Source organism: Rhineura floridana, chromosome 7, assembly GCF_030035675.1.
Source record: "Rhineura floridana isolate rRhiFlo1 chromosome 7, rRhiFlo1.hap2, whole genome shotgun sequence".
NCBI classification, from domain to species: Eukaryota; Metazoa; Chordata; class Lepidosauria; order Squamata; family Rhineuridae; genus Rhineura; species Rhineura floridana.
Window position 1 is genome coordinate 87,021,574 of NC_084486.1, and position 13,650 is coordinate 87,035,223.

At 40.1% G+C, this 13,650-nt stretch overlaps 1 protein-coding gene across 6 annotated transcripts in view; it reads right to left on the reverse strand.

Moving 5' to 3' along the window:
• ARMH3 (armadillo like helical domain containing 3) overlaps positions 1 to 13,650 on the reverse strand; it is a 239,573-nt gene that overhangs the window by 211,167 nt on the left and 14,756 nt on the right. For 5 of the 6 annotated variants that reach the window (XR_009764035.1, XM_061636248.1, XM_061636249.1 and 2 more), the window contains exons 2-8: positions 11,594 to 11,705; positions 11,075 to 11,131; positions 10,787 to 10,933; positions 10,033 to 10,140; positions 7,791 to 7,883; positions 7,204 to 7,278; positions 6,564 to 6,650 (exon numbers count right to left, since the gene is read on the reverse strand). Coding sequence is in view for 5 of the 6 variants with exons in the window: in XM_061636248.1 (XP_061492232.1) it covers positions 6,564 to 6,650; positions 7,204 to 7,278; positions 7,791 to 7,883; positions 10,033 to 10,140; positions 10,787 to 10,933; positions 11,075 to 11,131; positions 11,594 to 11,695 (669 nt within the window). In the remaining variant the exon portion in view is untranslated. The remainder of the gene's footprint in view (positions 1 to 6,563; positions 6,651 to 7,203; positions 7,279 to 7,790; positions 7,884 to 10,032; positions 10,141 to 10,786; positions 10,934 to 11,074; positions 11,132 to 11,593; positions 11,706 to 13,650) is intronic. The other variant, XM_061636250.1, reaches the window with a different exon arrangement.

Consider the following 13,650-nt stretch of genomic DNA (forward strand, 5'->3'; position numbering starts at 1 on the left):
GACCAAATTGGTTTTTCTTTTAAAGTAGCTGAAGAAAGTAATATTAAGACTTGAGTAATCACTGCAAAATTTTTATTAAGTTGTCAGACTTTGGACAGAGGACATCTCCCCATGTATTGGCACAAAGTGGAAAATGGGGGGGGGAAGGGGTAATATGGACTGGTGTACATATTATTGACTGGTGCCCTCAGCTCTATGTCACTAGAACACTTGTTAAAAATGATCAGAGGGATGAGAAAATTCTTCCCAAACTTAAACTCAAAGGAAAACAAAAGCCCTAAAACTGTAGTATGTATATCCCAAAACACTGCCATTGTTCCCTGCAGCAAGAGGAAAAACCATGTGCAGCTGAACTTATTCACCTATTTGGTATATAACCATTTTTAAAGCCTCTTTATCTTCCAGTAGGGGAGAATGAATAAGCAGAATAGCTTCTGCTCCAGGCCACTGTACTTCATATCTTTTGTGTTTTAAACTAGAGTTTTTACAACTTCACAACTATTCAGTGTACTCAGGGTCTCTGACCTTTCTACAGAATTACCTTGATTAGATGAGACAGCTTTGAAGAGCTTTGTATTTTGTCCCAGAACAGAATTTCCCATTACCACTTGGGGTGTAAGTTACTTAGCATTAGTTAGGCTTTTGTACATTCTCTCCACACCCTCATTACATTATTGACTTCAGAAATTCCTCTGAAAGAGTAAGGACTATTGCAAGGTTTCTGAAGAGGTCCCCACATGATATGGTATGAAGGCACAGAAGGCTGCCCTCTTCCTCAAGTGGCTTTGGTTCCAGTCACCACCAAGTTTTTTGCGGTGTGGTGGCTGTAGATTTTAGGACAATGTACTAGGACTGGAGTTTCCAGCACATTGGATTTTGGAGAAGTAGATGGTATCTGTAGCTACAGAGTTAACCAGAGCAGGAGGCTCAGCCCCCCCCCCTCACCAGAAACATGGACCACAGTGTTTGCCTGACCAAGCCGCCTGGTGGTCCTCGTATAGTAGTAACTTATACTCTAATAAATATTTAACTATTTTAAATCAAAGCAGCACATTTGCATGAGCTAGATATATTAACATTTCAAAATTAGTAATGCATGTTATTTTTAAATGACCTGAGTTTTAACACTGCTAAAGTTTCTACTCAGTTACATGCCGTGTACATCTTATCATGAAGATTCTAACCAACAAAAGTAACCAAATTTACTCAATTGTCACAAACAGGGCAAGAAACTGATCAGTTTTGCTGATATAGTCCTTCATGTTAAGTCATAAAGCAGATAATTTCAAGGTGCCTGTCACTTCACATCAGCTGACTGGATTTACTTTGTCATTGTTGCTAACGTAAAATTCTACTTTCAGTGTTGGTGCATACCATTAAAGCCCTATACAGCTTAGGGCCTGGGGTCTAGCTTAGGACCTGGGAATTTTAAGGATTGTCTTCTCCCGTATGAGCCTGCACAGAGGTCATCTTCAGAAACTCTTCCCCAACTTGGGAACATCCCCCTGCTCCCCCCAAGGGAGGCACATTTGGCACTTATTTTATATTAGGTAATTACGTTTTTAATCCCCCAAATCCCCCCTCAGCGTATAGTGATTTCATAGCCATAAATGCATGGAAAGAGATTAATGCAAATTAAATGTATATGAGTTTAATAAACCTGCTTTGTTCTGGTTACAAACCTTAATAAGAAGGTTCCATTCACAAACCCTGTCAAATCTGGAATTCCTGCTAGCTTGCAGGGAGGAGGCCTTGAAATGTAACAAGACTGAGGCTACAATTCTACATCAACCTACCTATGAGTAAGACCCATTGAATTAAATGGGATTTACTTCTGAATAGACATGCATAATGCATGTAGATCAAGAAACACTAGGGTAATGGTTAGTGCTACAAACCATGGTCTGGCTTGATGTCTGCAATGAGGCCTCCCATAAAGTGTTAAACAAGCTGAACAAATACCTTGCAGCAAGGGCAGGGAGCCTTTGGCCCACAAACCTAATTAGGCCTGCCAAGCATCTCCATTTGACCCACAAGACCATTTTGGCCAAGCCACACCCACATGCCCTACACCAGTGGTGGCTGGTGGCTTCATGTCAGTGGGACAGTGGAATCCACTCTGGGTTTTAGTGATATGTAGGCACTATCTGCCACTCCCCTACTCCTGACATGTAAGCATGTATTTTAGCATGTAAGCAGTATATAAAAAGAAACAATAATAATGATACTTGATATAGATACACACATAATATCCAGACTAAAGATGAGTTTTCATTTTAGGTGATTACATATTTTTTTCTTTTTAAAATGCATGTATATTTATAAGGAGTTACATGTTACGCTTTAGGATTAAAGGGGCAGTAGCCCCCCCCCACCTCTCAGTTAAAAACTATGAAATTGCTTGGTTTTATGTTCAGAAAAGCTTAATGCTTTGAGCTGGCAGCTGGAAATCCAAGGGCCCTGACCTAGAAAGGACATAAATCTATAGATTTAGGAAAGCCCTAACCACTGCTAAGTTGCTACAGTTCATGGAGCCACCTAGGAATAAAGAAAGCCTTTGGAAGAAGCAGTCAGACCAACAGACTGAAATTCTGGGCTGGTTTGGGCAATTTCTGTACATCAGAAGAATAATTTTGCAATGAAAAGTATAAGCAGCAGCTGGATCAGTAACAAAGACATCCGCAGATATTCCGCTAATCTTGGGACACATTTAAAAACATGTTTTTGTAAGTGTTTTCTTTATAGGCAGGCCTCCATGGCACAGAGTGGTAAGCGGTGGTAATGCAGCCGAAGCTCTGCTCACAGCCGGAGTTCGATTCCAACGGAAGGAGGAAGTCGAATCTCCGGTAAAAGGGATCGAGGTCCACTCAGCCTTCCATCCATCCGTGGTCGGTAAAATGAGTACCGGGCATATGCTGGGGGGTAAAGAAGGCCGGGGATGGAACTGGCAATCCCACCCCATATATATGGTCTGCCTAGTAAACGTCGCAAGACGTCACCCTAAGAGTCGGAGACGTCACCCTAACAGTCGGAAACGACTCGCACTATAAGTGCGGGGACACCTTCTTTACCTTTTAATTCATAAGCAACAAATACACTCTCAATGCAATTAGATTTCCTTAACCTAATGAAACATGAGGCTCTATGGTCACAACAGTATGGTCAAAATGAAAAGACACACAACATAAAAAAAGAAGAAAGAAAAATGCCACAGACACTAAGAGTAGATTTGCAATGCTGAAGGCATGACACAAATACCTGTAATTCCAATTTTCTAATATATTTCAAGACTAACAAAAACAGCTACCCTTTCCTCAAAATTTAATAACAGCTTTAACAAACTTCATACATATAGAAACTCAGCTGTAATGCAAAGCCAAGACAAATCCTTAGAGAAAATGTAAGCCTTATGCAAGCCAACTTTCCCCAGGAGAGACTTCCAAATGACTTTGTCTGCAACTGTTGACTCCAATGACCCTTAACCTAATAGCAGCAAAACAATAAGCTTTACTTTCTCTAATCATATTTCCACTGCCCTTTTAAGTCTGCTTTTATATTTGGAAATGCTATTAATCCTAGAGTTTGTTCCAGTTCTGAACAGCTAAAAGCTTTCTGCCTAGAACTAAAAGACCCAATAATACCTTCTGCAGCAGTTTGCCCTTACAAACCCCACCAAATAGCTCTTTAACTTTGTTTTGAAGCAGAAAAATCTGCACTACTACCAAGCATCTAAGTGTTAATTCAAACTTCATTTTTTAGGGACTTCAGACACAGAACTCACTTGCACCTCTTCATACCTATATGCTTACACAAAGAGGATCAGAAAATGATTAAAAGAGCAATTCTAACTACAGACAGTCTGCAAAAGTTATGCTTATTCAGAAGGAATTTGACTTACACCACTATTTTTACCAGCTAAGTTCTGCTAGGTTGCTAGGTCACATGACCAAGATGAAATGGGTTTCGAATAGGTGTATGTCTCTCCTTTTATTTATTAAATTTATTTATTAAATTTATTAGTCGCCCATCTAGCTGGTTCTCCAGCCACTCTGAGCGACGCACAACATAAAACATACAATTCACATTAAAACCTTAAAATTCCAACAGTAACACTAAAACCTAACCCCTTGCCCTCCTATGCCCCAAGAATACCCCTTCCAGGGACCTATGCCAGTGTAAGTTACACTGGTTTTTAAGTTACGCTGGCTGAGCCAGGATGATGGACTTACACCAACACATCTCCAACTCGGCCAGGGAGAGAGACTCATGCTGGCTCAGCCAGGAATGCTCAAGATGCGCCAAATCCAAAAGCTGTCATCCTGGCGGATCTTGGATTTGGATTGCACTATAGGAAGGAGATATGAAAGGGAGAGGACACATTTCCTGGCAAAATATGCTTTAATAGCATCTCTTGCTGCTGAGATGCATTCTTATCTTATATCCCCCCCTAAACAGAAGCAAAGCATAGCAGGCACATAGTTAGGATATTAAATGCCCATTCTGTCACCAAAAGACCATTTTTCCCTATCATTCTTTGATGGACTTTCCCTTAGAAGCATCCTCCTTTCTTCCTGGCTCTTTTTCTTTAGCACACCTGACCTCTGGATTCACCTTGCCTTTAATTTTCTTCTTCACACTTTCAGTGAGCAACCTGCAACATCCTCTCTCTATGCATGTCCTTTCTTCCCACATGAGAAATGTCACACAAGCCTGTGAGAGCCTTAGGCCCACATGCTCCCCTCTCTTCTTCCAGGATCGACACAAAAAGATGATTGGAAGCTTCTGCTTCTGTTGTAGATTGGTTGACATCCTAAACTGCAATTAAACACTACTCTGTGATAATCTTAACTATGGTTACTTAAAGCAAGTCAGCGTCATAACATACAGTTTGAAGCTGGCTTTTTTCCACTAAACATAGTTAAGATTAACAAGTGTTTGTCTGGGTTTGGAAACACAGCAAGCACTGGTTAAGCTACAAGGGAAGCAAAAGCTGCCAAACTCCTCACAGCTGTACTGGAGAAGGCCAGGGGAAGATGGCATGTACAAGTCTGAGGCTCACACAGACTTGTTTTTCTAACACTAAATGATGGCTTAGCGCTGAGGCCAATAGCTTTGTGCTTTCATGCAAACGTTTGGGAGATTATGGGAAATTACATGTCTCACATTCAGCTCCCTTCCCTCTGTTTCTGACTGGAGTCTGCATTAAAATCCTGTGGGAACTACAGAAATACAAAGTATCATGATGCACCTTTGTTCCACAGGCAGAAATTATGGATTTCAGTATCCATTAGATAACAGCGAGCTCAAATCCTCCAGACTAGGCAAAACATTAAAAGCCATAATAAAAATACTGTGCCTCATGCAAACTGAAGAAAATAACTAAACAAGTAGTTGGAAGTCATCAGAATCACACACATACATCATTCCATCGAGGAACTGAAGCTACACAACATTCCAGGTCATCCTTTCGTCACATGACCACCAATTCTTCCAAAGGTGTTCTAGTCATACTGGCTGCCCGGCCAAACACCAAATCAAACACAGAGGGTCTGAAAATCTGGAGTTTAAGTCTAGACTAGAAACTTCACACCCACACTGACAACTTTTCTAAGAAAAGGCAGAAGCTTGCAAGTATCACAGCTCCCATGCTGAAAATATATACTTCATAAAACACCTTTTGTTGTAGTTATAGGAAAGAACTGTAGGTTATTCCTAAACACATACAGAAAGTATACTGGAAACACAGAAATACCACTAAACTTGATACAAATCTTTCACATCTGGATGCAAGCAGGACATATATTGTGAACATGATAATACTCAGGCTGCATTCAGATGGTGCTTTATTCTATTTTCTGACATTTCCTTTCCTGATAATTTCCACACTTTATTTGATCTTTCACATGATGTAGAAGTTACTGCTGGAAATCTAGTAGAATATAGTGGAGGTTTATTGTTCATTTCTGTGTTAATTGCTTTCAGAAAAAAATCCATTTGCAACTCTATTAAGCCAGAAAATTGTGGGAGTAAAGTGATGAAATTTGAGCCTTCCTCCCAAACTCATAGCTAGAATGCAACTGTGGAGACAATCCCTGCCTATATTCTCTTGCTACTAAGTTTAGAGGAAGGCTGGTGCTTGCTTTGTTGCTGTATTTATGAGCCACCTCAGAGGAACAAATCCCAGAACTGCCCTCCAACCTGAAGCCAGAGAGGGAGACAGGAACTGTCTAGCAGCTGCACTGTGCTTCTGAAGGCCAAAAAAGTTGGGAAAAACTATTGGCGGCCCAGCTCCTTTTCACACTGCACTTCCTGGGCACTTGTGCTGCATTTCCAGGGTGCTCCAACTGCAGAAACAATCAGCCACATGGAAGAGTAGAAATGGTCCCTGGCTTCATACTACACCTTCAAGACAGTGCAACATCAAGGACAGGAATCCTCCCCTTGGGGTAGGGGAAGAGTCCTGGCAATCACAAGCTTTTTGTCAACTACTTAAGCCAAGCAAAATTTGTAAGCCCCACACAACAGAGTAACACACACCCACACTTTTCACACAAAGCACTTACCTCATATTTTCGATAATTTACTAATAAGGCGAGCAGGACAACACCTTCATAGCCATGTTCCCTGCGACTGGGAAGATTGGAGAGGATCTAAAAACAAGATAAGGAATTGCTTAGATTAACTAAAACTGTTACGTTTCAAAGAACAGAGTGAATATGGACAGCCAATCCAAAAAGATGTAGGCAAACAACAGACAAACAGCCCCAGAGTTTCCAGTATCTAAAATGAACCTGTACAGCTTTAAGAAGGGCTGCACCATCCTCCCATGTACACAGATTAAATTCAAGCCAAATTCTTATGTTGAAAAGAATGAGCACATTCAAGGTGAATAAATAGCTGGGTACATGCTTACGCTGATTCTTCTAAAAACAACTCCTGCCTTAATGATATTCCAGAGAATTAGGCCTTGAGTGCTGTGAAGCTCCTGCCTTTCATGTCAAGGTTAAAAAGACCTGAATAAAGAGCTCTTAAAATCTAAGCACTGACCAAAACAAAACAAAAAGACTAAAGTACAAGAGTTGTGAATATGCTGCCTGGCATTCATCTTAAGTTTGCATTTAAGCAACATCAGTGGAAATGAACTATTTATAGCAAAGCAATATGGAAAATATAATTGCTCAGAGATGAGAGGGGAAAACTTACCTGTAAGATAGCTTCAAATATACTGTTAATCATCACATACTCCAGGATTGTGTTTTGACTGATGTTATCTGTCACCTGAATAGAACCAAAGGGGTTTTTTTTAGAACTTTCTGGGAGTGACAACCCAATTAAATTGTGCTCCCATACACTACTATCCTTATAAAATTAGTATACTGCACCCACCAATCCATGGTATTGTTTATTGTCTCATCCTTCAAAGAAGCAGTAAAGAAAGGATCCATGCTCTCTAGGATGGATCATGCTCAATTTTACCATTTACTAAAACTCTGTTCCATGTAAAGAAGCTTTTTATGGGCTTTGTGCATATGTATTAGAGCTACCATCATGTTACTGATTTTTGGCATGACAGCTTATACTGTATTAATTTCATTTAGTACAATGTTAATGTGACTTTATCATCACCTGTATCATTTCCCTTTACTAATTTTGTTCTGGGCTACATTCCATCCTTATGGGTGCTTTATAAAAGTTCCTTTGCATTAGAAATGAAAAAATCCCCATCAATTTACACAAAACATGGGAGTACGTGTTTTTTTATAGTTAATTCTCAATTATCTGTTACTTACAGTCACCAAACAAAGCAGTAGCTTCAGGCACAAACTCTTGAGGCTTTCAGAGCCTTCTGCGCAAAGCAGCGCATCCAAACTCTCCATCAGATTCTAGAGAAATAAAGTTACTATGAATCACTGCAACCCATACTGCTTTATAGTCCACAAATTTATGTTGTGCCCTATGCGATACTGAATCCAATCATGATTAATGTAAGAGAAAGATCTATATTAGTATAATTCTAGGTCAGGGATGAGGAACCTGTGGCTCTCCAAATGTTGTTGAACTCTGACACCCACCATCCTTAGCCAGCATAGACAATGTTCAGGGATTATGAGAGTTATAAATCCAACAACATCTGGAGGACCACAAGTTCCCTATCCACAGTATAGATCAAGCTGTCTTATTAACATGCTATTAGTCCTGCCCCCTCTTCAATGGCTTTACAGAAGCTAGTAAAAACCTTCCTTTTCAGTAATGTTCTTTGTTCATAGATGGCTGTTTTATTGAATTCATTTTTCATCTGCTGCTTTGGAATAACATTTACTCCTGCCGTTGGTTTTAATGTTTTTCTCACTGATATTTTAAACTGTTAAATTATGGCTTGATCTTCTTGTCAGCTTCCTTGAGCTTTTTGAGGAAAAGTGAGGTACAAATGTCGTAAATAAATAAGTAAATATCTACTTGATTACTTCAAGCCCTGAAAAGCAGGCCTGGCATCAGCAGGTAGCCAAGCCAGACAGTGGCCAAGGGGCCCTGAGGGGCCCCTCTTTAGCCTGGGATGGTGGAGCTCCTGCTCCACACTCTGCACCAGTGTAAGATTGTGGGGCCCAGTGACCCAATGCTATCATGGAGTAGGAGCTCCACCCTCTTAGGACACCCCCCCATGGAGAAGGTGCAGGCTTAAATAGGCTCACTCACCCCACCGACCTCCTGCATCACGATGATAGCATGACAGTGCATGCATATCTCCCACCACCCAAGATGGCAGCAGGACCATCTCTAAGGGGGTAACACCCCCGCCACCATCTTAGGTGATGACAGGAATGCACACACAGCATGCTAGCATGCTGACACAGCAATGCAAAAGACAGGTGGGCTGGGTAGGACTACTTAAGCCCACACCACCTGCATCGGAAGGGGGTGTTGGGGAGCATGATGACATGGGCCTGGGGCAGTCTGGTGCCCAAGGACTCAGTCATGCCTGGTCCCAGCCCTGCCAAAAGGTATCCTGTCCCACCATATCAAACAAATATCACCAAGTACAGATTTTCCATGACATGCAATCATGACATATTAAAGCAGTAGTTCTCCTCACAGCTGTATTTCAGGTAATTAAACCACACAATGTGGATCGTGACACACAATTTTGTTCCCTCGGAATCTCAGCCCTGATTTAACAAAAAAAGTATGTCCAGATGGTTGCGCACCAAAGCCTGAAAGAGAAGCACCAGTATTTCTCTGAAAGTCCCTTGAGTAGGGCCTCCCTGCATTATCCTCTGATTATGCTATAATTATTAAGCAAGGTGTTGTTATACTGTAAATTTACTTTTTTCCATATGTAGATAACCCCCGCCACCACCCCAAAATACAAAAAACAGGCATGGTATATTTAGTTCTGAATTGTTTTAAAAGATTGTACTCCCCTCCCTGAACAGACATTTATTTGGCCCAGGGGGGGCAGGAGAATAAGCTCAAAGGCAGAGCATCTGCTTTGCATGCAGAAGATTCCAGGTTCAATCCTCAGCACCTCCTTGAAGTGCTGGGAATGTACTCAGTCTGGAATCTAGGAGAGCCACTGCCAGTCAGTGCAGACAATACTGAGCTGGAAGGGCCAATGGTCTGACTCAGTATAAAGCAGCTTCCTATGTACTCTGTGACCAGTTTAACACATTTCTATTTTCACCCTTTAGTTGCAAATCACAGTCTTATTACAGAGATTTATACAGTGTTTAAAAGTCAACACATCAACTGTGCATAAAGCACTATATGCTGTTGTTTCTTCTCCGTTACCAGTACTCAAAGGACCAAGAGAGCCAGCAGAGTGAAAAGTAAAGCATGAGTAAACCATGCATCCTGACATCAGCTATATTTCATACGAGACCTTGGACTGGCCCTTTAATACTATGCAAAATACTGTGACAGATACATAAAACAATGGATTGCTTGTCTCTTCCATGTACACACCATTGTCTCTTACTACAATCTACCTCACTCTCACCTGCATCAGTCTTTTATTGCACTCTAGCTAGCCCTCACCTTCATACACAGTTCAGCCTTGTCAAAACCCATCAGCATGTTGATGATGTCAAAGCCAGATGTCGATTTGTTCTTCTGATGAACCCCACGGATCAACGCACACAGTGTCTGTGTCAGAAAGAAAAAGTACCAGAACTGTGAGACAAAGTTAGTTAATGATTTCTGACTTTAAATTTTTATATGGTTTTATTCTGTGTTTATATATGTTGTAAACTATTTATAATGTTTTTATGAATAGCAGTATATAATATTTTTATAAATAAAGTAAATAAACCTACCAATATATGCCCTAGAAGCTTAAAGCTACATTATTTATTTGTTTATTTATTATTAAATTTATTCCCGCCCTTCCTCCCAGCAGGATTTCTAGAGGGATTTTTACTTTGATTTAGTATAACACAGTAAATCAATGTTACATAGTCTTTTCTCTCTTCCATGTCTTTACAGGCTGCATTTTTAATATGTTTACTTTTTTTTCCCCATTTAAGATATGCTTACATGGATCCATTCTCAATTATTGTCCTAACTCACTGATCATACAGATGTCAACAAAGCAGCAAGGAAAAGAAACAATTTTATTATTGCCTAAATGTTAACAGAGGGCATATTTGGTCTAGCACACTGAGCTGACATGTATTTTAGTAGATCTTAATAGTAAGTACACTCTTTCCTTCATCATCTCTAACACTGCTGTCACTAGCTGCTCCTTCGTGAGTTTAGCTCAAATGAAGACAAGAAATGTATAGTGCAGCACCTGTAATGCATTGACTACTCTGATAGGATGTTCTTCTCCCAAAGCCCGGATGCAGCGCTGGAACAAACAGTTAATGTTATCTTTTATCTTCATTAGTTCTTCACCATCTAGAGACTCCAGCTTTCCTTCCAGGTACTCCAAGTTCACCTGTTAGACAAAGGGAAGAGGGAAAAGCCAATCCATGCAGTCACTGAGGACATAACTAATGATTGGAAATTGCTACCTAGGAGAATAAACATGAAGAGACATTTAGCAGAAAGAGGATGTTTTTGATATTTGGTGTATTACCTTCATGAGGAAAAGCTCCTCCCAAAACCGAGGGTTGCGTTTACTGGGATCTTCTGTCTGAAAAAGAAAAGCCCATTACAATGGCCCCTGTGGATACAAAATATGGAAGTCTTTACAGCAATATTTAAACATACTATATCCAGGAAAAAAGGAAATAGGATGCCAGGTGCAGATTGAGATGCATCATATTTTCTTCTCCAGATTATCAATGACAGAAACTACAGAGGCAATTGTAAAATACAAAATCTCCTCCAGTACAGAGATACTCTCTTCAAAACATAACATTAAAAACATGCCCAGAGACAGGATACACTGGACTCCCCTTCTCACTCCTAATACTAGATATTACTAATACTGTCTGGATGTATAATCCAAGAAAGAAAACCAGTGATAATGCAAAAGACACAGTTCCAAGGCAGCCTGACTTACACTTCCCTATGGGATACAGCAGAATAGTGATTTTTTTCTTACAAACAAAACAAAACGTCACAATGAGAGGAGCAGAAGTCCAACCCTTACCGTGAAGATCTCATCATACATTAGCACAACCTTCTCTTTCAAGGGTTTCTTACTAGCTGAAGACTTCCGAAGCAACCCGCCTTTCTTCTCAGCTTGTGCCATGGTTTACAATCTATAGATAGACAGACATGCCACACTTCAGAGAAGTTCTCACAAGGTAAGCTTTCACAGCCCTCACAACTTCCCAAACTATGCTCAAACTGAGCTCACAAGGCACTTCATAATCTTTAACCACATTGTAACCATTGTAATTTCCTCTGGCCTACTTCACACCCAGTTTAACAAAATGCAAGTGTACATTTTGCTATATACACATCAGGTAAAATAGATTTGGACATGATTTTTGTATACATAATGGGTTTCTTTTTACACCTGGTGCAAGAATAATTTCACATCAACTATCTTTTATAGATGGGGAGGTTGGGGCAGAAAAGACTACAAATTATTTTAAACAGATGAGGAACCTAAAAATGAAGTCTTAGCAAAAATAACCTAACAAATCCTTGGCCAAGTCAAACTAGATCTCCCATGTGTAGTTCAGAGGACCACTGAAGCTCACTCATACTGTTGAAATCTAACAGGAAGTATAAAGCAGGAAGTATAAATGTAGCACTTAGGAAAGTAGGAATGACCTTACTGATTACTACAGTCAGACCACAAGTCCTCCTAATTCAGGAATCCTGTGACAAGACTTCATACCAAACCTTATATGTGCAAAAAAACTGTACATGCCCATGTAAAAAATGTAATGTGCATACGCCACAGATACATATTTAATAGTGCATTATACAGATATATGTTCCAGGGAACTGGGATTAACCACAGTTCTATATATGTACTCATGATGGTCAACGCAACTTTGCTATTAACAAATTAAGTGACCAAATAATGTTTTCTAACTGAGGACTATTCTTTCCCATTAGCAAACAGTTAGCTGTCTTCTTGTACACAAAAGTGACACACTGCCCCACAATTCCACTGTCTACACACAACATGCAAAAGTCTCCTTTCCTTGGGCTCCATATCAGTCCCCCCCAATACTAGGAACAGTGGATCTAAAGCAATAAGTTTCCATGCTCGTGTAGGTTTATACAGGTAAAGGAGAAGCAAAGGCATGTGGCAGTTCTATTCAGGGACAATAAATAATGCAGAGAGCAGCATAAACATGGTAGTACATGTGCAATACCTAAGAGTGCCACAATCCAGCCTGCAGCAGATAGTGTAATAGCTGTTTACAACAGAAAGATAATACCACAATTATTCTCTTTCAGGAGCATTTCCAGTGACTGGCAGATATCCATGTGATAGTCTGAAACTGATGTTTTTCTACAAATTTCAGGCTTGTGAAGCAGGTCATAAAGCAGGACATCCCTACTATATATTTGTCTGGCCTAAAAAGGCAGATGCAGAAATGGTAACTATTGCTATCTTTGGAAAACAATGTCCATCTCTGATCACTATAAGCACATATCTGTACTAAGCATGGACTACTAGTATCACCTTCTTGGAGCTTTCTGTTTATCTGACTCTCAGGTATAGCTTGGTAGCCTCTTGCCACCTTCCAATGGCTGCAAAATAATTTAGGTTCATGCAACGAAAAAAACTACATGTTCTCTCTCCAGAGCAGTTTCCCATTCTCTTTTCCTGTATCATGGGAAATAAAACTAATCAGAAAAACAAATCAGAAGGTGAAAGACTTCTATTTAAAAAAAATAATTTTAACCAAGAAGCTGGGTGACGGAGCAACAAAGATTTTAGCTACAAAAATCAAAAGTTTTGAGCAGGAGCAACACATGGGACACACATATGCCCCTTTACACAGAGTGCCCTGATTAGATGACTGCTAATGAATCAATGTCAGACATAACAAAAACAACATGCCATACTTCCGGTTCAAAGTTCTTGCATGGGGTTAGAAACTAACAGCAATATTCTTTCAGTACTTTTTGTTGGGTGCCCAGGAAAGCAAAATATTCTGCATCTCTTTGGAAAGTAAGTGCTGCTAAGCTACAGAGAGGTAATATGATAAGGCAGACTTCACCTTTTCAACAAGCCTA